The 27,828-nt window shown below is 31.8% G+C and overlaps 1 protein-coding gene across 24 annotated transcripts in view; it reads right to left on the bottom strand.

Annotated features, from left to right (window-relative positions):
• The window catches only part of LOC127289609 (CUGBP Elav-like family member 4), a 596,519-nt gene that overhangs the window by 45,758 nt on the left and 522,933 nt on the right, over positions 1-27,828 (bottom strand). For 18 of the 24 annotated variants that reach the window (XM_051317643.1, XM_051317647.1, XM_051317646.1 and 15 more), the window contains 2 exons: positions 26,264-26,312; positions 18,557-18,682 (listed from right to left, as the gene is read on the bottom strand). In XM_051317643.1, coding sequence (XP_051173600.1) covers positions 18,557-18,682; positions 26,264-26,312 — 175 coding nt within the window. Of the gene's footprint in view, positions 1-18,556; positions 18,683-21,195; positions 21,268-25,468; positions 25,558-26,263; positions 26,313-27,828 lie in introns of all 24 variants that reach the window. The other 6 variants (XM_051317654.1, XM_051317655.1, XM_051317656.1 and 3 more) reach the window with 2 other exon arrangements.

Below are 27,828 nucleotides of genomic sequence, written 5' to 3'. Positions count from 1 at the left end.
ATATATATATATATATAACTTTTCTTCTCAGATGTGCATTGGAAGAATTAAAATTCTTGAAAAGTTATTTTTTGTTGTTGTAACGGGATAGATACTTTATAAATCGTCCATGCAATAATTAAAACTTTTTTTTAACTTTAAAAAAAAAAAAATTTCGAATTGGAAAAGTAACATCGTAATAAGAAAGTTATTATTGTTGATTAATTATTTTTCCAAGGTTTACGAAATAATCGACATTTTTTTTATTATTTCACAAAACATTTTATTTTGTCAAATAATACAATAATTTTAACTTTTGTTTTTCTGAAAAAATAATTCAATTATAAAAAAAATGAAACACAAAGAAAAGTAATATTTGATTTAGTAAAGTTTAATGAGGGTTAAATTATCACAGTTTGTATCTTGTGAAACTTGATAAGGAAAGTTATAATTTTATTGTGGGTAGTCTACATTTCGAATTTGTCGTGAGAATTATTTTATCTCTGCTTTTGAAAATGAACTCCAGATTGTTCGCACGCGGAAGTCATAAAGGAACTTGGCACCACCACCACCACCACCATGGCTCTAGAGAAGTTTTGTCAGAGACGAAGATGGTGAAGTTGGTCGTTTTGCAGGGGGATGAGATTGCGGAAAAAGAGCCCAAAGAAGAAGAAGAAGAAGAAGAAGAAGAGGGGAGAGGGAGGTTTGAAACTGGGCGGCAGAGAATCTCCGGGCTAATTAAATAACTAGCAAGTCATCAAGCGACTTGCCACCTCGGTCGAGTCCATTCCTGTTCTCCGAGTCTGGGCTTTCTTACCAGCGAAGCTTGTGTTTCTAGCTGTCTCACGTCTCTCACCCACTCGTTATTTAATTAAACTTTCCGAGAAAAGCCAGGCCACTGTTTATACCAAAAAGCTTTTCTACTCGTCACTGTCCATTTTAACCTTCTCTTTTACCTTTAAAAACCGCCTCTAATATTTATTTTTTTTTTGTCAAAAGAAACTCATTTCAAAATTACTTGTTTTTTTTTTTATTTTTTTGTCCTCGAATTATAAAATATTTTTTTTTTTTTGGAAAAAAATTGTTATGTGGAAGCTTTCTAAGGATGGTCATTCTTGAAGGCAAACAAAAGAGGTTGAAAGATAGTTGTGTATATGTGGAACTTGGAAAAGAAAACGAATAGATTCCCCAGGGGAAGGTACCGCCTCCGCGTGCTCATCGCTTGCAGCGAAAAGCTGCTGGAGCTTACGGGAGCTTAAACCGGTGACAGGATGATTGCTGGTATTATTGGAATTACGCGGAAGCGAATTGCATGGCTCCGTAACGAACTCTCGCAATATCGTTGAAAAGCGTGCGGCTGTCTTTATACCTTTTTTTTTTTTTTTTTTTTTTGTTTACCCTCCACACTGTGTGTCAAGCTTCTTAAGAATATCTCTCTTAGGAAAGTACAACTCTATTAATGGCAGAACAATTTTTTTTCCGTTACATAAAAGTTTGGCTGTAACTCATAATTCCATTTTCATTTTCAGTAGAACAAATCAGTCTATAGTCAGACAACTTTCGTTTCACTGATGAATAAAAATTGAAAAAGAAAAAAAAAATTAAAAATTTATTTACCAATATTTATTTATTTTTCTATTCTATTGAAATTTAAAAAAGGAAATTATATAATAGTAATTAGAATCGTAATAAGAAAATTGCGATATAAATATTAAAAATGATAAACTTGGATCTTTCTCTTTCTCTCTCGATGATGGAGCAATGGGCTAAGGTGTGAAACCACGACTGTTGTTTACGCGTGTTTACGAATGCAAAGTGTTTGCGAGCATTGTGTGCTCACCGCGTGCAGTGCGTGTACACGACGCATTGAATGGGACCTACAGCGTATGCGTGTCGCGAGAGGGTGCTTGCATGTGCGGTATGGCGTTAGCACACTTGGCGAGCTGCCATTTAGGGTTGAAACTACCAAGAGGGTAGAAGGCCGCCCTCACACTCATATATACGTATAGCTCGTTCATTTCAGTTCAACTTGAAAAAGACAGGGTACACTTTTCTTTTTCATTTTTTTTTTTTTTTTTCAACAGACCACAATTTTGCCGCCTATACCCGCGTGTACTATATATATATATATATATATATGTGTGTGTGTGTTCTGATTAACATCTTTTTAAAGAACATTCAAAAACCTTACCCTTTAAAATAATTATTTCCTCCCCTTTGCGAATAGAAAAACACCCGTTATTTTATCTCATTAATTTTTTTTTCTGCTAATTTGCGTATAGCTAGTTATTGAAAGTGTTATAATTATTCTTGTATTTAACCACAAACCATTAATAATAAGAAAAAATTGCGTTTAAAGTTTTTAAAAAAAATGTTTACTGTATTTTATTTTAATTTTAATTGGTCACTGATGGCTAATTAGTAATTAGTAACCGTTGTACTGTTAGTAGAAAACTAATAATTGTTTATATATAAAACTACTAATCGTTAGTAGAAAAATATTAATTATTAGTATAAATCTACTAATCGGTAGTACAAAAGTACTAATCGGTATTAGAAAATTAATAAACGTATAAAACTACTAATTGTTAGTATAAAACTAGTAATTGTTACTACAAAACTACTAATAGTTAGTATAAAAATATTAATTATTAGTATCAATCTACTAATCGGTAGTACAAAAGTACTAATCGTTAGAAGAAAAGTACCAACCGTTAGTAGAAAAATACTAATTATTAGTAAAAATCTCCTAATCGGTAGTAGAAAATTACTAAACGTATAAAACTACTAATTGTTAGTATAAAACTACTGATTGTTATTACAAAACTACTAATCGTTAGTAAAAAATACTAATTGTAAGTAGAAAACTACTAATTGTTAGTAGAAAGCTACTAATTGTTAGAATGAAACTAATAATCCTTAGTAAAAAAAGACTAATTGTTAGTAGAAAAGTACTAATTATTAGTATAAATCTACTAATCGGTAGTGCAAAAGTACTAATCGTTAGTAGAAAAGTACCAATCGTGAGTAGAAAAATACTAATTATTAGTAAAAATCTCCTAATCGGTAGTAGAAAATTAATAAACGTATAAAACTACTAATTGTTACTACAAAACTACTAATCGTTAGTAAAAAAATACTAATTGTAAGTAGAAAACTACTAATTGTTAGTAGAAAGCTACTAATTGTTAGAATGAAACTAATAATCCTTAGTAAAAAAGGACTAATTCTTAGTAGAAAACTACTTATTTTCAGTAGAACACTACTATAATCGTAAGTAGGAAACTACTAATTGTTAGTAGAACACTACTAATTGTTAGTAGTTAAGGACTAATGTTAATAGGCAACTATTAATTTTTAGTAGGAAACTACTAATATTTAGTAGAAAACTATTATTATTTTTTTTTTATTGTTATTATATTTATAGTTTTTTTTTATTTTTACATTTTCTTCGTTATTATTTGGAAAAGAAAAATTCAAAATTGCCAGAGAAGAAACATTTTTCCGATAAATATATTATTTCAATTGAAATAATTCAAGTGTTTTGTGGCTGTCGTGGAAAAAAAAAAAAATATATATATATATATATATATATATATATATATATATATATTAGGATGGAGTGACAAGTGTGGCTCCTATAACTAAATGTCCAGACCACACGCTCGGCCGATACCGCGAGCGACAATCAAGTTCAGTCTTATTGATTCGTCAACATTGCGGTTTGTGGTTGACATTGTGAACAAAAGAACAATGCTCACCCTGACAGGAACTCTTGCAAATACGCAATTCCGGCTTTGCAAAAAGCTTATAATATAAAAGTCTATATTTGCCCATATTGTTCGCAAACTACCACAAAATAGACTCTAAATTGTAATCGCTTTTTTTGTTTTAAAATTTCTATCATATTATTATTTTATTCTCTAAAATTACGAAAATTGTTCTTTTTCTTTTTTAGGCAAAGAAAAAAAAATTTTTAGGAAAAAAAAAATTTGCAAAATGTTGAAAAAAAAAAAATGTCCCGTTAATAATTAGAAGGAGGAGGGGGGGAGGGAAATAGGAGCGTGATACTTTGATATTCTGTCTTTTAAAGGTACTCATTTATTAATTCCGCGCTCGGGGAAAATTTTGCAACGCTCAACGAATGATCTTCAAATAAAAGCTGCAAAGAAGTTTTATTTGCGAAAGTGATTGCTTTCGTCTCCATCATGTGCACGCACTCTAAAGCACTTTGAGTCTCGTATAATATTCAGGAAGCCGTTTGCGAAGGCTGGTTACAGTAGCAGGTGATGAAGAATATGGTTACATAGACGAAACTTTCATCGCTTTACGCAAACATACACAGACTCTCTCTCTCTTTCTCTCTCTCTCTCTCTCTCTCTCATTCTCTCGTATATATACGTTGCGCGAGGAAATTTCCGGCGATATATGACCCGCGTCTTGCCCCGAATCATTTTCACCCTCGACGAGCCTGACGTTCTCTGCATCTTAAGGTGACGAAATAACGGAGGTTTATAAATTCATAACGTTACTTGAGACTTGACACTTTGTTGTTGAAACTGTCTCGTAGATAAATTTTACACTACTACTTGTTTCTAAATAAATTTTCACTTAAATTATTTAAACAGCTGGAAAATAATTCAGAAAATGAAATTTTTTAACTCAATTTTTACAAAAAGGAAATTTTTTTTTCTAAATCAGAATAATTTAATAATAAAAATTTTTTTTAGAGAAAAAAAATTTAAGCCGATAAAAAAAAATTGCTGATAGAATAGATCATCATAAATTTTTTCTTGGGGATATTTTTGCAATTTTTCAAAAGGGCAAAATTGAATCTGATTTTCTTGAATAAAATAGATTTTGAAAAAAAAAAATCCAAATTAAATCCCACAAAAGATTTATTAAAGATTAAAGTCTATATATTGAAAAATAAGAAATTGATTTTAGATTTGTTTCTTTTCAAAAGAAAAAAAAAAAAACTACTCATTTTCTTTTAATTTATATAATATAATCACAACAAATATATAACATCAATAGGTATACGGGGAGAAAATTCTTTTATATTCCTCAAATATGATTAGTTCTTGTTATTTTGAATTACGTCAGCAATTTTTTCACGCTAGGAGATCTAGTTTTCAATAGAGCTGAATTGACGTAAGTAATAATAATTGGTTGTCGTTTTACCATTTTTTTTTTTTTTTTTCTCTTTTTTTTGTGAGTCGAGTCCCATTAACTAGCACACCTGCTGTTTGCATGTAACAGGACGCTCCTATTCAAAAGCTAACAAAAAAAAAAGATGCAAGTTTCCTTCGTTATCGTTCTTTTCATATACACACAATATATAAGAGGATAAAAATAATTTCCATACGAAATTTATAAATCATGATATAGAGATAAGAATTTTTTATCCTATGCTTTTTTTTTTTTTGCTACAAATTGGCCTATTATATTTATTCGTTTATAAAAAAGAAATTGAATTTTTCCATGAAAAATATATATTTGATTGAAATTAACTTTTAAAAAATAAAATTTTACTCAATTTTTATAAAAAATCAAATAATTAATTGAATTTTGAGTAAAAATAAAAAAAATAGTTGATATGTAAGAATTTTTCCGTATATATATAAAAAGAATTGAAGTGAATGTTGAGATATATGTGGCACAGAAAAAAAATGGCACATAATTTTTCGAGGGCAATGACACGATCCTGAAGCCGAGTTTGCGGGGGTTAGATCGCTCGGACCCCAAAAGAAAAATCAATGCTGTGAATGGGCTTTGAGCGTAGCCGCCTGTCACACTATCACTATATATATATATATATATATGTATACATATACGTTGGGGGTGAACTAAAAGTAGGGTGAATTCCATGCCACGTAAGCATATACATATACTGGGTGATGAAGAAACTTGAATCGCACCCCACACTTTTCCAAGGCCAGTATATAGCAATGTTAAAGAATTTTCCTTTCGAGCGAGCGGAAATAAATATTCAAGCAGAAGCAAACAAAAGCCTGCATTTTTATCCTTTTCTCGTTCTCATTGTAAAGCGACAAAGAAAATCTTTTTACTCATTTTACACCCTTTCTCTCTCTCTCTCTTTTTTTCAAATTTTTTTTTTTTTTTTTTAACTGCTCATGATCGTTATTTTCTCATGAAGATCGTTTTATTTTTCTCCTGTTTCGCTAAAATATGAATTTATGTTTCATAAATATTAGATATTATATATGAAATTAAAATCATTTTCATTTATAATTTTATATTTGTTATATAGACAGATATGAACCATCATTTTTATATGTGAGATGAAAAAAAAAAAAAAAAAAAATACGCAGTAAGGTGCATTAACTTGTAATGCGACGTAAGTGGCTGTTGAAGAATTTAACGACTGCTTGATAAGAGTTTTCTTGTTTTATATAATATGTATAAAAGTAAAAGGTTTTTTTCTTTGAAAAATAGAAAAGAATTCTCAAGTTGCTTTTACATGACAATATATTTGTTAATTGAAATAAAAATTTTTTTTCCTCCCTCAATAGTAAAAATTAAAATAAAAAATATTAAAATCTAAAATTTTTTTTTTTATAATCTGATTTTCAACTATAATAAAATGCCTCTAAAACTAAATTTAAAAAAAAAGGAGTCATCGATAAATTTGGTAAAAACTGGAGCGAACTGGCTTTCGTTAACGAGCTCGTTAAAATTTGTCATCAGAAACGGGAGTGAAAAGCAGACTATTTGGGATATACGTGTCGCGATTCGTTTTCATATTGGATCGGTGCGTTTAGTCTCTAGAATAACTACATATACTGCAGTGGTTGCATCGTTAGACTGATAGTTTCAACTGACGATAAATCCCTCAAAAAGACATTTCGCTACGATTTTGAATTCTGCAAGTCCACACATTCAGTTTTAAAATTGACATCAAATAAACGCAATGCATATATAGTCGTATAAAAAACAAGGACATCATATTTTCCAACATAAATCACAAAATAATACTCATCATAAAGCTAACCATAAACAATATATATATATCAAAAACTTTAAATCTTTGAAAATTATAATCAAAAATACTCTTTTTTTTTCAGCAAAAATCAAATTTTTATTTTCAAATAGAATTTTTTTTTAATAAAAATAAATATTTCATTAAAAAAATTAATATTTATTCTAAGTAATATTTATATAGCATTAAAATAAATAAAGTAAATCTATAAAAGAGACATTTTTTACAAGTTAATTGATTAATTTAGTGTTTGTATTGTTAAATCCACAAATTTTGTTTACTTATTGGATTTAGATATAATTTGACTCACAGTTGGAAAAAAAAAATAAATTCTCATACTGATTAGAAAAATAATGTAGGGAGAAAAATGATGTTTTATATATAATTATTATGTGACTCCCCGTGGCTTTTATATATATATATATATATATATATATATATATATATATATGGGATAAAGTGGAATACACAACGAGTATAACGAGAGCGGGGTGATTTTTTGTCTTCGTTATTTGGACATGGGGTGCATGTTAATAACAGTGACAAACCGGCTTTCATATCAGATGAATGTCTGTTATCTTGCACGGTTCGTTTAAACATAATAGCATTTTTTTTTTTTTTTACAAAAGTCGATAAATTAAGGATCTATGAAAAAAAATTCTATTTTTATCTTTACACAAAAAGCTTTTATATAATATATACAAAATAATAAATAATAATAATAATAATAATAAAAATACAGAAAAAAATTTTATAAAGTACGAAATTAAATTTCCTCTTTTGTAAATTTTGTATATAATTAAAATGTTTAAAAAAGGGTGTGGTAAAAACATGGTGAATGAAAACAAAAAGTGGTTAAAGGCGATAGGAAATTTTCTCGTTTTACACGCGAGTGGGGTAAACAAAAAAAAAAAAAAAAAAAAGGGAAAAAAGGAAAATAAATAAAAGTGTCGAGGCGGAAAAAGTCTGTCAGAAGCTATTGTAATAGTCGGAACGTCACAATTAAAATCGTTTCTGGCGCGTCCTTTGACGAAGCAACGTCATTTATTTTACACAGCCTCCGGAAAAAGTCAAAATTGGACGGAAATCGACTCGTCGTCGTGAGCAAATAGGGCTTAAGAGAGGAGTCGAAATTTGAACGCGCGTGTTCACGTTTGGCTAGAGTTTCGTTCGCGGCCAAAATGTAGTTGGTAGAGAGAGAGAGAGAAAGGGGGGGGGGATTAACATGCATTTACGAAAATGCGAACGCGCACCAATACCACAGTAAAGTCCATGCCGACTTTGACGATTGAGCCTCTGTCCCCTAACCTTTTCAAGCGATAATCCAATCATCCGTGTCCTGCGATTTGAAGCTAGTAATTCCCTATGTTTGACCATCCGTAGGTCATTTGCCAACGGTCTACTGAAAATTTTCGATTTTCAGTCACATTTCCCTATATATATATATATATGTATATATATGATCATTGGTTCAGTTATAAATAAATTGTTTTTATTATTTAAATAATTTTTTCTAAAAATTAACAAAACTGTTTTTTTTTTCAATGAAATATATATATATATATATATATATATATATATATATATATATATGAAATCGTGTAAAATGAAAATAATTTTTAATTTTTTTGTAAAAATTTGAAAAATAAAATTAATAAAAAAAATACTTGAATTTGAATAGGGCAAGCGCAAAATCTAAATTGCGCTAAATGCAGTAATTGCACGGAACGCCAGTTTCAATTGCGCGTTTAATGGTCATCAAATGGGTTTGTGAGAGGGAAGTCGGTGCACTGCCAAAACCACAAATCTCATGCTCGAAACAGGAACGTAATCGTTACTGTCGGGAGAGTGCGGCAAATTGCAATTTATCGATATTATGTATTATCAAGCTAGATAATAATGAATTTCAAGAGATACGTGATTTTCGAAGTTTTGTCTGAACTAATGAGGAGCACATGTTTCAATTCGCGTTTTCACAATATATATATAGAGGCCATTCAATCACCAATTTTATATCCATACTGAAAAAAAACACAATAATAATAATAATAATAATATGGAAATGTAACCCGATAGACATATTATTTTACTTAATATTAAAAAAATGCTTCATTGTGAAATTTTTTTTTTTTTTTTTTTTGATAGGGATTGAGGTAATAACGAAATATGGGAGATTATAAAAATATAAAAAATTAAATTAAAAACAATTCTGTTTTTTTTTTCTAAGTAGAAAATAGAAGAGTATGTGAAAAATGTTTGACTATTTTCTATATATATATATATATGCATTCTACTCAGGTGAAGTAACTGTACGCAATTTCATAAAAATGGGGAGATTATTTTTGAGCTTTTATCGAAATAGCAGCTATAAATGGACCAAAGGGGATGTATTCGTTGACAATAACATTGCAACTGTATGGCAGTATCGCGTCACATGTCAGGCTAGTTCGTCCAAAACACGATCCGTGGTTTTACGAACGGACTTTATTTGCAATTTTTTTTTCCTCCCCCCCCCCCTTTCTCTTGCATCCATGTCGTTATGGTAGCGCTCGTGCGTGCAGTCTATATATATATATAGGGAACACAAAAACGGACATGTAAACGTAATGATCATGCAAGGCTGAACTCGAGCGAACGATTTTGCAGAGCACTTTAGTGTTACGCGCGTCCATTATGTAATAAACATCGCCAACCCTCCTCGCAACCCCCCCCCTTCCCTCTTTTCATCCCCTGCGTTATACAGTTTGATAGTGTATTACAGCTCTGCTCGTTGGTTACAGCGGAGCCATGTCATCCAAGTATTTCCCTCTATATACCAATACAGAAACAGATATCGCAGTTTGCTATGTAAAATGTCTCGTTACGATTACGACGCGGTCATTGCAGCCACACTCCTAACAGTCGCGAAGCGCTGAAGTGAAGGAAGGATACGGCCGCGATGGATTATTAAATTTCTAATGTCCCACCCTGATATACAACCCAACAGATCCATAATGTTCTCTCTCTCTCTCTCTCTCTCTCTCTCTCTCCATAAGAGAAACTGAGAGAGATTGTTGTTACTATTTTGCTCAATGCCGTATGAGCTCTAAACATCACTCGTCGTTACGCAAAATCTCAATTAGAATGACAGAAGGGTTCACCAAATCTTGCTGCGCGCACGAAATATTCATATATATGATATATAGGAACTTTATATATACGACAGCTTTTCATGTTTCGGTGCGAGCTTTTATCCTCGTCGAAATAGCCAACACAGAATTTGAATGGGAAAAATATCCGGATAAAATATATATATATATGTATAGAACATGTTTTTATATTTCAAGAGCCTTATACTTTTGTCGAAGCTTCCTCTTCAATTTTTATACCGACTTTTATTGGTAAGAGGTGGGGGGGGGGGTTCAGATTTCGTGCGAGAGAAATCGATTCTTATATATCAGGATAACAAATGTGTTTTTTTCGATTTTAACATGGTTATGTTTTTTTGAAAAAATTTTTCATTTCATTTATCACACTAGATAAAATATATTTAGGAATAGTACTTAATAAACGCTGGCGAATAATTTAAATAACAATAACTAATTCTTTTTTTTGAATCAATGAGATTTCATTAACGAAATAATTCGAACCTGTGCAGAAATTTTGCCAGGGCCGGATCAATCCGTATTAGGGAATGAAACGTAGCGCCTGATGTGGCCCTGATTAGGAAACCCACATTTTCTTGTCGCCCTAATTTGGCCCTGATCAGGTATGGCGTTTCATTCCCTGGTAGGACAATTTCTACACGGGAATTTGAATCACTTTAGTAAGATTTCCATTGAAATTCAGTCAATTATAATAGAAACTAAAATCTGTTTTACCGTCAAATCTGTTTTACCGATTAATGATGAAACATACCCTAGTAGAAATTGCTCTATCAGGACCCTAATAGGGACCTGTGCAGAATGATTGAAAGGGCCCACGTCCAGGAAGCTCCAAATTTGCACGAAACAGGGAATCAGGACAACAGGAAAAGCTCTCTTTCGATTAAAATCGAGGCCCGATCAGGGCCTGGTTTGGCCCCGTTCGTATTCCCTGTTTCAACCAAATCAGGGCCAGGTTGGCGAATTTCTGCTTGGAGAATGAAACCCCCCACATCTGATCAGGGCCAAATTAGAGCGAAAATCTATTTTCTAATCAGGGCCACATTAGGCGCGGCGTTTCATTCCCTAATAGGACAACCTGATCCGGCCCCTGTTTGGGCCCTGGGAAAATTTCTGGACTATTTAAGCCAGTTTACAATTCGACTGATTGTCAGTAAAGTGTGACTGAATTTTAGTAAAAATTAAATTGATATTAGTTACTAAAGTACCAGATATTTTATCAGCAAAATCTTATTGAACTAAAAGAAACTATAAAACTAGCTAAGAACTAATTAAATACAAAAATTAGTAACTAAAGCATTGAAATATAGTAACGAATGAAGTTTTTAGTATTGAAATAATTTTAAATTATTGAAACTATATCAAACATTCTCTTTTAATAATCTTTTGTTATATCTAATTTACGTTTGCCGTCCAAATTAAAAAAGCCGTAAACAACAGTGTTTTTATTGTTAATTATATACATTTTTTAGTTTCAAAGGCAATTTTATCATTTTATTAAACATCAATTATCAAATATACAACTATAATTTTCTCATTGCGGAAAAGAAAAAAAAATTCTTATTTAATTTAATGATTGGCTTCTGACCAATATATCCCATGATACATAGAATTTCCTATAGTAGAATAAATATAGATGTCAAATATACATGTATGTAATGGCTACTCTAATGTAATAGTCAATTTCGCATTAATGAGGACTGAAAAGGACGAAGCGTTCATCGCTTAAGTCTAATTACAGTAGTACAAACATAGAGAGGAGAGTGAGAGAGAGAGAGAGAGAGAGAGGAGAGTTTGCGGAATGTGTTTGATTTGCGGTTTTAACACAACATTTTAATTAGAGGATAGTTCAAACGCAGGTAACATGTTTCCATCCAAAATGAGTGTTACGGTGTCAAAGTGGACTTGCTATTACAATTTACGCTGTAGAAAAACAGTTTGACAGTGATTTGAATGACAACGTAATCAATGGAATGATTTTCATTCGTGTGTTAATCATAGATTTAATTATTCAATTTTTGATGGGTTTATTTATTCTTTTGTAAAATTTTTCACTTAATTCAAAAAAAAAAAAAAAAAAAAAAAAAAAATAGTTTAAGTCAGAATTTATTGATTTTAACAGATGTAAGGAAAATTTTTAACGATTTACAAAAAAAGGAGAGGAGAATCGCATTACTATTTAAATGGATATATATATATAAATTCGGGACAGAAAGCAAAATTTCGTGCGCGTTTTTTATACATCAAAAATGTATATATATATATATATCTACCTCCAACTGTGAACGTGAATACATTTCTCGATCGTGGGCTTTGGGAAAGAGAGAGAGAGAGCGCATCAGAGTAGCCTGTTAAGCTGCCTACCGCCGGTTATTCGATAACAGGACGCAGGAAGCGAGGGACGAAGTCGAACGGAGTGGGTAATGCACGAATGTAAAGGTTTATGGCCAATATGGCGTATTTATGGTCGACGGGGAAAAGCTGCTGCTCACCGGATGGGGCGCATAAGCAAGGTATATCCTCCATGGACCTATGGAGTGAAATTCTACGACGCGACTCTGTCTAGATATTGACGACACGATAGAGAAAATGCTCTTTCTCTCTATCTCTCTCTCTCTGACATATATATATATATATATATATATATATATATATATATATATATATATATATATATATATATATATATATATATATATTTATATGTGTGTGTACAACGATGAGAGAAGACTGTCCCCTTGGTACCCCTTTCGGGATCTTTTCTCGAAAGATTCTCGACCGCGACGCTCGACAGTAATCGCATTAATATAAGAACGGTAAATCTCGCGGGTACAATGGTAGCTTATGTTCCTCAACGAGAACTTATTTCAACAATGGCTTCTCGAGTATTTCAAATATTTCTCTACTGGTACTTTTGAGAAAAAAAAAGGATCCACTCAATGAGATCATTCTCCAATTTTTTTTTTTTTTTTTTCTAATTTATTAAAACTCGAAATTTTGCAAGTTAATTTTATGACTAGAGAGTTGATTTTTAAGTACAAAAATTTTACTCCCAAGGTTGCGGTAGGCTAATAAAAGAATAATGGTAACAGATAATGACAACACAGAAAATTAAAAGGCATTAAAATAAGCTGCAACGCTTATTATTTTAATACCTTATAATTTTTTGTGAAATTAATGAATCAAATGTTAACAAAATTAAGAATATCAAATAATGAGATCAAATGCTAACAAAAGAAAAGTTATAACAAGCAATTGATATAAAATCCCAGGTAGAAAAATTAACATTACTAACGTTACTGACATTACTAACGTTACTAATATTACTAACGTTACTAACGTTAGTACCTATAAAAAAATTAAGAAAATGTTTCTAAATTGTATTTTTGCAGAAACTTGTCGAAAATCGACCACCAGGAAGTATTTAATGTTCTTTCTCGCACTTTTTATAATTTTCAATTCTATTATCACTTCCACTTCTTTATTTTCATTACCGTTTCCACTTTCACTTTTTCTAATTCTCATTCGCACTTCCATTCTTACTTCCACTCTTTCTAATTCTCATTTCCACTTTCACTTTCACTTTCACTTTTTTATTTTCATTACCACTTCCACTTTTTCTAATTTTTATTCCCACTTCCCTTTTTCTAATTTTCATTCCCACTTCTACTCCCATTTTTCCCACTTCTAATTCTCATTAGCTGTTGCCATTTTGACTAAAACTATTTCTAATTTCCATTTACGCAACCATTTCCACTTTTTTTAATTACCATAGATGGAAATTAGAAAGAGTGACAGTGATAATGAAAATTTAAAAAATTAGGAATGGAAGTGGGAGTGAAAATATAAAAAAGTTGTAATGAAAATAAAAAAGTGGAAGATGAAATGGGAATGAAAATTGGAACAAGTGGAAGTGAAAGTGTGAATAAGAATTAGAAAAAGTGGTAGTGACAATGAATATAAAAAACTGGAAGTGGAAATAGGAATGGGAATGAAAATTAGAAAAAGTGGAAGTGGAAATGGGAATGAAAATTATAAAAAGTTTAAGTGGAAGTGAAAGTGGTAATGGGAAAGTAGTGGCAAAGTTTCTGTGAAAATATATTTTAAAAACTCTTAATTTTTTTATAGGTACTAACGTTAGTAACATTAGTAATGTTAGTAACATAAGTAACGTTAGTAACGTTAATTTTTTCACCTGGGATTGTAGTATAGTTTGCAGTTTGATGAAAAAATTTTAAATAATCAAGAAACTTCTGTGAAGAGTTCAATAAATCAAAATCTGATTTCACCGGGTAAATGACATCTATTCCAAATGCTAAATATTTTTTTTTAAAAAAAAATTGCAGATTCTGTAAAGTTATGGATTCCTTAATAGATTTGGATATAATTTTCTGTTTCTAAGTTTTTGATAAATTGTTATTATTATTATGGCGTAACGAAGGAAAAGCATAAAATTCAAAAAGATGAAGTCTGCATTATAACTGTAAATCAAAATACCTCATCGTGCGGTTGAATGTTGCGCGAAGCGAAGTATATTTATTAAACGTTTAGCTCCTAAATCCTCAGCACAGCTGGGTTCAAAATGTTTGTACATATTGCAAAGCAAAGTGTCGTGGGAGAGAGAGATGGAACTAAGGTCCTCTGGGAGAGGATTAGGTCGGACATATTGAGAGCTTTTGCCCAAAGCACCCTCTCTCTCACTCTCTACGTTGTACCTTTGTCGGTGCGTTCGATGCAAAGGTAATTCACTGGTTGCAGAGGCATACCTGTATATATATATATATATATATATATACATGGAAGCGCTTCGATACCTACTTAATTACATTGTGTCGCTTGAACCACTTTTCCAGCAATTGAATTTTTTTTTAGTTTATTTTTTCAGTATACCCTCGTGATAGAGAAATCGTAATTTTACAAAGAGTAATAAAATATATCCAAAAGGATTTTAGATGAAAATAATTGTTTCTTCATTTTAGAAGACGTTTCTGAAAATTGATTGCAATTTATAAAACATAAATTACACACAGAATAGTTGTTCAAAAGTTTAGCAAATTGCCATATTGCAGTACAAAAGCTTCCTTTATGAGGAAACAAATGAGCGCGTATTAATTTCCAAGGGTTGCCAAGAAATTGGGAAGGAAAATTTTGAAGAGGCGAGAGAGAGTTTGTAACCCAGAATATTAGGAATCTCAAGAAATGAATTGTTTGCGAAGTTGTATAGAGGATGAAGGAGGGTCGACTACACTGGGGCAACGTTATTACAACTTAATGCTCAGAATTATTTCCACAAGTCCTCCACACTATATTTATATGTCTACTTGAAGGAGAATGGGTTTGAAATTCCTGCGATACTAGTTCATCTACTTTCTCTCTCTCTCTCTCTCTTATATTCTTCCCTTCTTGCGATTCTTCAAGTACTCTCACACGACCCTTACAGCATAATAGTTCCATTATTCATAAACACTTTATAATCTTTTTAGTTTTGATGAATTATTGCCGCATTCATACAATTGAAATGGTGCAAAAGAATTGCAATGTTGAATGTTTTTTTTTTTTTTTTTTTTCGGGTAATGTCTGGACAGGAGACACTCACTGTATATACACACAGAGTGAAAATAAGAGAGATGAGTTAGTTCAAGTGGCGTTGAAATGTTTCAAATCTCGACGAAGCGAGAGAAAAATAATTGGAGGAAGTTTGTCGTTATACGGGAGGAAAAATGTGAAGCGCCGCTTCGTCGACAGTCGACCTCCTTCCTTCCCCAAGGTGAATTGCGAGTTTCTCGTTACGGAGATACTTCGATGGAGTTCCGCCTTTGAATCACTGTCGAATGCAACCTTCTGGGGAAAATTGTGTGGGGATATATATATATATATAAATGTAACTGTACGAGGATGTCGATGCAATAATAATTAGTTGACCTCGTTATTCTGTTATGCCACACGCTTCTTGCGCGACCTTTATATATATATATATATGGTTTACCACAACTGTCTGCAATCACGTGTCATACATCAACTTTTTTCTCAATTTTTATACCTGGAACTTTGTTTTATTAGTCAGTTCTCTATTCAAAATATTTTCTCTACTTTTTTTTATGTTAATTTTTCCCAAAAAAAAATATCCTCGCTTTTTCGAAAATAAATAAAATAATAAATATGATAACGAATGAGAGAAATTAATAAAATATTTTTAAGATAATAGCAACGGTTGCTATGCATTTTTTTTCCTTAGCGACGATTGCTAAGGTTATTTTTTCTTAGTAACGGTTGCTAAGGATTTTTTTTTCCTTAGCAACGGTTGCTAAGAATTTTTTTCCTTAGTAACGAATCCATGCAGAAATTTTGACTAGGCCCAGATCGGGGCCAAATTAGACTGCCCTATTTGGGAATGAAACGCCGCGCCTGATGTGGCCCTGATTAGGAAATCTACATTTGGTCCTGATCAGATGTGGCGTTTCATTCCCTACTAGGGCCCTGATAGGGCAATTTCTACACGGGAAGCCCTGACTTACTGAATTCTACCCTTAAGTAGAACAATCCATTCTTTAGTCAGACAAATTTTCGTCTTTTGTTTACTTGACTATTATCAAACAAAAATACTTGAACCAAATAATTAAATTAAAAAAAAAAAAAAAAAACAGTATTTGAACCAATTCTTTGAAACAAAAAACAAATTTAATTCACCAAAATCCCGTTAATTTCTTAAATAGAAAATTATTCCTATCGCCTACTAAGGCGATATATGTTCCTATAATTTTAGCCCCATATTTTTTATAGCAAAAATTTTATCCTACTTTAACGCTAAATTATAATTTAATACGTTGGCTCGTGTATTTATGCATTTATACATGAAGCTTACGGCGAACAAACTTGAGGAACATTTATTATGTTTATATCCCAAACTTATGTTTATGTAGAAAATGTAATAGAGCACAACTTTGATCGATTACACTTTTCAAAGAAAAATGAAAAACAAAAAAAAAAAAAATGAATAAAAATTGAAAACAAGAATAAGAAAAGAAAGTAGAAAAATAAAAGTAAAAGTTCATAAAGAAAATAGAAATTCTAAATACGTTTCTCCTTATATTCGCTGCAAAATTTTTCCAATTACTCGAATTTTTTCAATTATTCCCATTAGCTGAGATTATAGAAAATCTTTTTCATTTTTTCCCATTCATTTCTGATAACATACAGGCATTATTATTGCAATTTTCATAATCCAAAAATAATGATTATTCATTTGGGAAGATTTTTCTGATTGAAATGGGAATTTTTTTTTTCTTTTTTTTTTATTCAAGAGTTAATTTGACCTAGGTTGTATAAGGGCACGTGTTTCTGAAGAGGAGTATTGCAGCAGGGGTATCGACCAACTTCTCCAGATCTCTCCATTATAGGGCGGATTAGCTAGTTATGAAACTCGCAGTGATGAAACGTGTTTCGAAAGTTTTGGTCGAATGAGCTTAAGACGAGGGATGTATCCCTGAAGGTGTATAGAATGAAAGATAACATTTTATTATATACGCAGACACATCTACATGATATTAAATATTATCTAATAAAACTTGATTTACAATTGCGTCTCTCGAATAATAAATAATATCGAAGAAGTTGATATTATAAGGAATATTTGAATTAAAGGCCTACAATCAAAATCTTATTAAATATCTGAAAGTGAGTTTTAGTTCAAAGTGGAATTTAATTACTTTTGCGCCTTCTTCCCTTTACCTTCCGTTTCTCTTCTTCTTCTTCTTCTTCTTCTTCTTCTTCTTCTTCTTCTTTTATACACTTTATTTCATGCTGAATCACGTAATATTATTTCGCGTCGTCATTAAGATGGAAAATTCAGTCATCAAATTTTTAGAAGCGACACTTTCTTTGCATTTAGTCTTGCATTTTTAAAATTATCTTTTTCTATTATAACCTTTTTATAAAATACGCGCGTATCGGGGACGGAATTATTAATAAAAAAAAAAAAAAAAAAAATGTAAAATGTGACATAGAAAAGATTTTTCTAGAAGAAAACGAAATTCGGGTGAATGAGACATTTTCCTGTTGAGTTCTCCAGAGAGATTCTATATAGTGTGCTTCAAGTCCGGGGGTGCTTTTTTACGGTGCTTGAATAAAAATATTTATGTAAATATCTCTCTCGTCCGGCGGAAATTATTGTTCCTTTTAGCGCATGCAACTGCGCCTAGCACTCACCCAACCTAACTCTATATTTACAGAACTAACAAATATTCAAAAGAAGCAATTATATATATTTCATTTCAATTTTTCTTCACTGATCGCTTTATTTCGCTTTTTGTAAATTGGTTTTACTATTTTATTTCTATTAAGTATTCGAGTCTTTTTCTTTTAGAAAGTAAAAAAAAAATGGAATATATTTTTTTTTTTTTTGGTTTTGGAAATGGAAGAATGTGAGATTTACCTTTACTTGTTCCGTCAGGTCCACGAAGGATGGTGCACTCCTCTATAGTACCAAAGGCAGAAAACAACTGTCGGACATCGTCTTCTGTTTGTTGTTTGCTGAGCATACCCACGAACAGCTTTCTGTCTGCATAGTCGAACAGCCATGTTGAAAGAACAAAGAAAAATGTACTGTTAGCAAAATTCATATGAAATGGAAATTTGAAGCCAGTTCAAGAAAAATAGTCTGGCGACTAACATCAAAAACGACAAAGTTACACGGTTACACCACAGCATCCACCATCCTAAGGGTAAAGGAGGGAGGGTAAATAACACATGAGCGTGTGGATATATATATATATAATAAATATATATTTATAGATATATAGGTACGCATCATTTGTGACGCGTACAGCACTCTCCAATATAAACTATACGGCCAAATGTACATCTAACATCACGGGGCTGTGTGTGTTGTAAAGACAATAATTATAATAATTAAAAAAAAACTAATAATAAAACTAATAAAAATTATATTTATTATACTAATAATAAAATAATAAATTAGTAAATAATAATGAAAATAATAATAACAATAATAATACCCGTGTAGAAATTACCAGGGCCTTAGTAGGGAATGAAACACCACACCTGATCAGGGCGAAAATGTATTTCCTAATCAGGGCCACATTAGGCGCGGTGTTTCATTCCCTAATAGGGCAGTCTGATCCGGCCCCGATCTGGGCCTTGGCAAAATTTCTACACTGGTAAGAATATATAAATAATTTAATGATAAGACTAATAAGAATATAAATAAATTTAATGATAAGACTAATAAGAATATAAATAAGTTTAATGATAATAAGACTAATAAAAATAATGAACAATAATAATAGTAATAATAATAATAATAATAATAATAATAATAGCAATAATGGAAAATATCACAATTACAATAATAAATAACCAATCAATCTGTACGTAAAAACCTACACCATAAGCTGAAGAAACAAGTGGAACGGAATCGCGAAGAATACGGAACGAAAAGCGACTCACACAAACTTCTTCTGGAAATTTTTTTTTTTTTTTTTAAGATTAAAAAATCGAATATATTTAACAATTTTTTTTTATCCAGAAGAAATTTGCGCCATGAGATCACATTTCTTAGGGTCACTGTTTTGCTTAAATCATATTATATTTATATTGCTTTAATGCTTATTTCTTACAGCATTGCAGCTATTTCTAACATATCAAAATTTTGTTTTTTTCTGAATTTTTCAAATTAAATTTGGATTTTGAATTGTTTTTTTATTTTCAACAATCCCTGTTGTTTTTTTTTTATGCCAATTGTTCAAAAATAGAATTTGCGCCAATTATTGTTCCGGGTTTGGAATATATTTTTTTTTTTGTGGACTTATAAATCATGGGTTTAATTGCCAAGCGAAGGCTTCATTTTTTTTTTAGAAATATCTGCACTGGGCATATTTTTTTTTTTTTTAAATTTGTAATTCGTACGTTGGTGTAAGTGTGCGAAAATGTGACCAGCGACAATGATGGGATTTGTAAGGAACAGTAAGTCGCGATGGAAAGTGCCTGGGAAATATGGAAAGTCCATTGTTATATAAGTCAAAGGTACAGCGAGAAATTGTATAACTCACATCATAATTAGAAAAAGATATATATGTACAGAGGTGATAAAAACACAACGACAACGAACGAGACAATACATCCAACGAGCGAGCCACTATGGTCACAGCTGTATAGAGCGGACAATGAACGGATGATACTTTTCGCTGGAGTAGCGAGAAAATTAGGAAGGATAAAGAGATAGAGAAAGAGAGAGAGAGAGTTTGAGAGAGAGAGAGAGAATTCATGGATTTTTTTCAAGGACTATTTTTTTAACTACTGTTAATTATGTACTGGATTTTTTTTGAATATTCCGAAAAAAGGTTTTAGAATTTAAAAATCATTTCTAAATGAATTTTTTCCATTTTACAAAGATTTAAAGAATTTTTACATTGAAAGAATTTTACTACAGTAAAATAATTTTTACACATTTTGAAAAATTGTAGTTACGTGAATTCTTCTTTACTAATAATAATTAATTATTCTTTCTGATATTTCTTCACCTTTTTTTTTATTTATAATTTACTTCTGTATATTTTTTTTAAATTTACTTTTACTTAGTTTTTCAATATTTACTTTTTTTTCTACTTTTAAAAAGAATCCCTTACTACAATTGATGATTTTTTTTCTTCTCTTTTTTTTTTGCTTACTGATAATATTAAACAGATATATATATATATATATATATATATATATATATATATATATATATATATATTTAAGATTGAAATAAAAGCTCGTTCGGATTGAAAGCAGAAGGATAAGAGGGGAAAAAAAGGAGACTTTAAACAAAAATCATGAAAGAAGGTAAAAGGTCTATAACACTAGCGAGCAGCAAAATGAACTTTGCAGCGAACTGTGCTGGCTGAATCAGCGGTGATGGCGTGATAGGAAGAGTTTATCCATTTTAACCTTTTCTCTCTCTCTTTTTTTTTTTTTTATTTTTTTTTATTTTTTTTAATACTGTTACTTTTGTGTAGAAGAAGAATAAAGGTTCTGAAAGGAAGCTAGCTATCTCCTGGAAGTCGAAGTTACCTTCAGCAGCCGCCACCGGTGCCTCCTACTTCCAGAAGATGGCACTGGCGCTCCCGTCGTCCATCATGCACTCTGGAATACAGAACAGAAACAGAGATGGCAATGGGCCAAAGTACGATGGTCAATCAGTGATCAGGTTTTTTTTTTTTCTTGGATGGAATTTTTATAATTAAAAACAAAAAAAAAAAAATTTTTTTTATCCTATATATTACCCTATTTTCGCAGTGCAGGATATTTCTCTTTTTATTTTCAGAGTCTGCAAAAATTTTTCATTTTTATTATTGAAGATATATATTCAAAATTTTTTTTTTTATTTTCTATTTTTAGATATTTTTTTTATACCGATAGAATAGTTTTTAAAAAAAGGAATTTTAGTACCCGTTCTAGTAATTACCCTACCAGGGCCCTAGTAGGGAATGAAACAGCACACCTGATCAGGGCCAAATGTGGATTTCCTAATTAGGGCCACATCAGGCGCGGCGTTTCATTCCCTAATAGGGCAGTCTGATTTCGGCCTCGATCTGGGCCCCCGGCAAAATTTCTGCATAAATAATTTTTGCCAAAACTTTTTTTTTTTTTTTTGACAGAAAATTCCGATAAGATCCTGACGGCTATTATTTTCGTTATAATAAAATGGATCATATTTCAAAGGTATATGGAATCTCTTCGCAGGTTTGCGTGTGTATATATATATATATATATATATAGACAGAAATTTATTATTTTCCTGCTTACGCTCAACGATACGAAAGGAGGCATAAAATAAAGGTGTCTGAGGGTACGTGACGATGTCGGCACCTCATTCCGCGAGGTATAACGCTACCCCCTCTCTGGGCTCTAGGGCACATTTAAGGATTTGTCTCGGGAAATTAGATTCTCGCCTGACTTGCAGCATCGTCTCTCTCTCTCTTCTCTCTATTTCTCTCTTCCAATATATATATATATATATGTAGTTGTCGCACCTCCTTGCAGACACATAGAGTAGAAGCTCTCTTAGCCCCGGGTACTTTTCATTGAACGCCTTCTTGCTCCTCCATTGTACCGTCGAGACTCTGCCACGAGCAAGGAATTGGACCTTTGTTGCTTTGGCAAAAGTATTAACGTGTCCTTTAGGCCCTATAGCCCAGAAAAAAAAAATCCACCCTCGGGAAATTAATGTTCGACAAGTTAAGAAGAAGAGAGGGGTAGGGGTGAAGAAAGATGAAATCGTTTTCTAATTTTCATTTTAATTTAATCGCGTCAAAAAAAAAAAAAAATAAAAACAGGTTCGCGAAGATAAAGAAGAATAATCACGACGCGGGAAATATTGCTAAAGCGTCATAAAATTTTAATTGAATTAACGCACGTCGAATGGTGGGATTTTTTTTTTTTTTTTTTTAATTACGAGCAATCTCCTGCAGCGCGTAATTAATTTCGTTCTGGTTTTCATTTGCGGACTTCTTTTTTATGCTCATTGACAGATAAACTTTTTTTTTTATTACTGTCTTATTCATTCATTTTTTTTTTAATGTAGTTTTATGTTTTTTGTATTAAATCGGAATTTTACTACATATATTCTTATAGATTGTATTATCATTTTATATATTATATATTCTTTCATTAATTGAAATTTTTTTTTTTTATTGAGATAAATCAAAGATCTCATGGTGTGCATTCACTTTTTGCATAATTTTTTTTATTTTCCAGAATACTTTTTTTTTATAGCAATAATTAGGAAAATTAAACTAATTTATAAAATATTTAATAAAATTTTTCATATAATGTATAGAGAGAGAATTTTGTGACGAGAGTTTAATTTTTAAAAAGTTTCCCAAAGAAGAAAACGAAAAAGAAGAAGCTAAGAATGAAAGCACATTAGGCGTTGAAAAATCTATTTGTGACCCAGAAGGACAAAAGGACAATGCGAGTGATGACACTCTGACATTTTTTTTTATGACAGATTCGGTCGACTTTTGTGTTTGGCAAAGGCGTTTTGGGAAAATGCGAATGCAAGCAGAAGATAGGGGATACCAAGGGATCCTTTCTTGATCCTCTGTCAAGTCTTAAGTGTCCTTTCAATCATCGTTGAGACGGAAAGAAATATCCTTTTGCCAAGATCCATTTTGGAAAGAGACGAGAAATGATATTAACAGAAATAAGTTTTTTTTTTTTTTATTTCGAAGAAACTTTCTGAAATGTTTAACAAAGTAAAATAAATATTTTAAGCGCATTTTGAAAAAAAAACTTTATTTCACAAAAAATTTATTCAACCAAGTTTTTGTAAAGAAACATTTACTGTGGGAGAAAAAAATTTATTCAAAAGTCCATTCAGAATTTGGTAAAATAATAATTATTTAATAAATAGAAAATTAAGTGAAGTGTGATTTTGAGCTTTTATACTTCTAATAGGACATTAATTTGTGGAACAAAATCAACGTTAAAGTGTAATCTTGATAGAAGGTGAAGGGGGAGAGGGTTCTGATGTAATTAAGCTGTGTGAGACAGGATGCCAAGATGGCCTATAAAGGGCAGTCATTAACGGTAGAAAAGTCGAGAAATCGCTTCAACAATGAAACCTCTCGTGTGACAAGGTGTTAGGAATGGGGGTTACAAAAAAAACCCTAGGTTCTGCAAATGAAAGCTGAAGTTCTTTTAGCGATCCTGTCATTTCAGGATATAGCCAGCAAAGAGATGAAGAATTGCTTTTGTCTAGGATTCATGGAGCTTTTAAAAAAAGGGGGAAAAAAAAACTTTCCAATTTTTCTCTACTTTGTCATCAGCCAATTTGAATGGATTTTTTTTCAAGAAAAAAAAAAAAAGGGACAAAATAGAAGTGAAAATAGTTATTTGCGATGAATTATCAGGAATAGCCACATCTGATCAGGGCGTTTCATTACCTATTAGGGCAGCCTGAATTTGGGCCCTGGCAAAATTTCCACATTGTGGCGCCACCTACTTGACACTTTTTTGTTGCACTTCATAATGAGTACTTATTTTTTCTTCTATGCTTTAAGAAATGAAGATCCAAATAAAACGAAGTGATTAAAATAATTGCCACTTTGAAAATTTATGGGATGATAAATTTGATGGATAATATATAGAAAATGGGAATAGGTAAATCTAAAAAGGGGAATCGGGATAAGAATGAAGATTGGAAAAAAGGTTTGAGATTAAAAAACATGCTAGGGTAGGCAATAAGGAAATAGATGGAGAGAGTGGGTATTTTTTTCGGAAGACTAGTGAATTTCATCGATTAGATTTGAATATCTTGATTAGACGAAAAGAGCTTTTGAAAAATGTGTTAAGATCAAGGGATCAGAAATGAATTTCGTGATCGTTTTGCATAGATGTGAACCCCCAAAATGGGGAATATGTGTGTGGTTTGGGTGACAGTGTCGCCAAAGTTCAGTAACCTCTGATTGAACTCTCTCTCTCTCTCTCTTCTCCTACGTAGATACAGCATCTACATAGTTATACAGCTTCCGCAGCTCTGGATCACTCAGGCTGCATCCGCGGCAAGGCAAGGCTTTGTGGGCCGTGCCGAAGCGAGCGACCGGAGATTACAATGGCATCTCCTCCAGATTAGCATATGAATTACGTGGCCCCTCTTCTCCTGACTCTAGTCTCTAACCCCATCGTCGTCGTCATCATCCCGCTTCATCTACGTCCAAGCAAACTGTTAAGGACCCACAGGAGGAGAAAAAGGATCTAAATTCTATCTACGCGATGAATGATGTCTCTTTGCTTGGAGGATTAGGAACTTGATCTTTTGCCTTTCATTCGAATCCATCTTTTTTTTGCAAAGAGACTTTCGCTTTTCCAAATTCCTTTTTCTATTTTCCTTTATCCATCAAAAGAAATTGTGTTTTATATATTCTTTTCGTCGAGAGTATAATGTTCCAGAAGAATAATCATGTCAGTTTTTTCTTTTCTGCAGGCGTGAATGCACATCATGTTTTCTTTTCAATGGATTCTAGCATCTAACGATCTGCATTTGTGAGGAAATACGTCCAGTGCTTACGTCATATAAAGCGTATGAAAAGTTAAAAAAAAAAAAAAAAAAACAGAATGATAGATATTTGATAAATAACAATTGGATAAAGATTCTGTGAGAAATTCCTAAATAAATATATATCTATACAAATAGAATAGTTAACGCCATTGTATTTTTTTTTTCATTTGAACAAATTGCATATATGTGAAACATAGAAAAAAGAGGATGACAGTGATTTCTGTTTAAACTAATTTATATAAATATTATGCACACTCTGAGAAACACATCCCGCATACGTACACTCGTTCGTCTGTACTTTACATAGCCCGAATTTGTCTTTTTATTCTCATTAGGGAAAGTAGGAGCCGTATCAGGATCATTCATCGGACCTAAACAAGAAAATGTTTAGGTTAAATCCCTTGGGAAACTCTGAGCGGACATTTATCGAGAAATGTTGCAGTTTTTTTTTTTTTTTTATTTGCTAAAATTATAGTGATGATAATTGCAAAAATTTTAAATTTCGAAAATAATTCACTATTTAAAAAAAAGTTATTTGACTAAAATTATTAATTGAAAATTTTTAGAAACAATTAAATAAGAAATTATGATAATAGACTCGATAGTTAACATTTTTTTATAAACATTGATGACATTGAAAAATGTAAAAAAAAATATTTGCAAAATTATTGTTTTAAACAAAAAATTACTATATATATAATAAATGTACAATGAGCGCGCATTATTTCTAGCACTGGATTCAGATGAAACACGATCGTTCATTATGAGTTTGTTTTTAATTCAATTATTGGCTACGTTTTTAAACGGGGGGGGGGACACGAAAAAATCTCAAGGGATGTACGAATGAGAAAATCTTGAAATGAAAATTTTTGCTTAGTGAAAAAAAAAAAATTTCTCCAGGGAACTTTTTTCTTATTCTCGATAAAAAGTATATATATATATATGAACGATCGTGCCTCTCTAGATTTCAATTTATTTTTTTTTATTCCCAACCGGTCTAAAATAATTATATAGGGTCGAGTTTATAATTATTTGTAAATACTAATGTTATCGTCAACTTTCATCATGTTGACTCACCTCCGCGGTTTTCACTGTCCGCTGGCTTCACTTGAATAGGACGGTTCATCTGAAACAAACAAACGAAAAAAATTAATCATTTTAAAAACTTGAATTAATATTATTCGAAATTTATTATTTATTTTATCAAGAGAATTTGACGATACATTTTCGTTTATTGAAGGGTATTTTCAAAGAAGAAAACACGAAGTGCTGGATTTCGAATGTACGAAGGGTTTTGGAAGTATATAGTAGAACGCTATTTGTTTGGTTGGTAGTGTCCGGTAGATATACGTTCACCCCTCGTCACTTCGGCCTTGCTCAAATACTATTCGCACCAAAGAGAGAGAGAGAGAGAGAGAGAGAGAGAGAGAGAGGACTCTGGTGCTGACAGGGTCGGGTGGCTGACAGGGAACGTGGGGAAAACGGGACAGGAATCCTTGCTTTAGACCAGGAAAGCCATCCACCCTCTCGTCTCGATCTACGGAATATCCCATCGTGTGAGTTCTCCCCGACTGGTTTCCATGATGGGATGGGTCGAGAACAAATAACATTGTTTATTTGTCCGAGGACGAGTTGCTCGTGCCACAACAGAATCCCTCGGTGGATTCAACATGCATGATTCATGACGCTACCTACAGATGTCGCTTTCCTACCACCCCCCCTCCTCTTTCCTTGCCATTCTGAACTAACGTTCCACTTTCTAGTTTCCTCTCACATCATTGCTTCATTTATAACTTCTTTTTCTATTTAATAATTTATTTTAATTTCAAAATAATAATTATAAATAAACATTAAAGTTGTCAATGAATCAGAGTTGATTTAATATTGTGAGTACAAAAAATGGTGTATGCAGTCAACAAGAAAGAGAATTTACAGTAAACGTACAAGCGGATTTTAGACTTCAGTCATAAATGTTTTAATCGCTGTTTCAGAGTTCACTTTATGCAAATGTCATTTCGAGGGATAAAGGGATTACTGCCCATTTCCCCTCCGTGCATACTCTTTATTGTTTCGTTTGGTAAATGCCAGTGCCGCACTTACAGAAATTGTACAAATTCAATTAACAAAAACAAAACTAAATAGAGAGAGAGAGAGAGAGAAAAAGGTTGAAAAAATATTTTAAATTGTTTTATATTGTTTTGAAAAAACTTCCATCAGAAAAATAGTAATAAATATTATTGAATGAAAAATGTTTTCTTGAGAAAAGTTTCAAGATCTATATAATATTCCTCCCCTTGAGGCTTACTTTTTAGTCAATTAAATTATCATTATAGGTGTTATCATTTATAAATGTGGCGCGCACCTGCCGTCGATTGTTTTATATTGAAATTAGAGAGAGAGAGAGAGAGAGAAAAGTCTCATGACGAACACGCAATCGTTGTGACTTTCTGGATGAAATGACAGGGGACAATGTTTCCCAGCAATCAGATGTTTAATATTCCATGGCGGTTATTATACCCGCTGTTCTATATATATATATATATATATATTCACTGTGAATGTGCAAGACACAAATGGCGAAGGAGAGAGATAGAGAAAGAGAAGGACGATGGAAGACTTTGCAAGGATACATAGTATGGATG

This window comes from Leptopilina boulardi, unplaced genomic scaffold (genome assembly GCF_019393585.1).
Source record: "Leptopilina boulardi isolate dan_hultmark-lab unplaced genomic scaffold, ZJU_Lbou_2.1 LbouV2_48, whole genome shotgun sequence".
Taxonomy (NCBI): domain Eukaryota; kingdom Metazoa; phylum Arthropoda; class Insecta; order Hymenoptera; family Figitidae; genus Leptopilina; species Leptopilina boulardi.
Note: the sequence above shows the minus strand (reverse complement) of the source record. Positions and strands in the feature narration are given on the sequence as shown.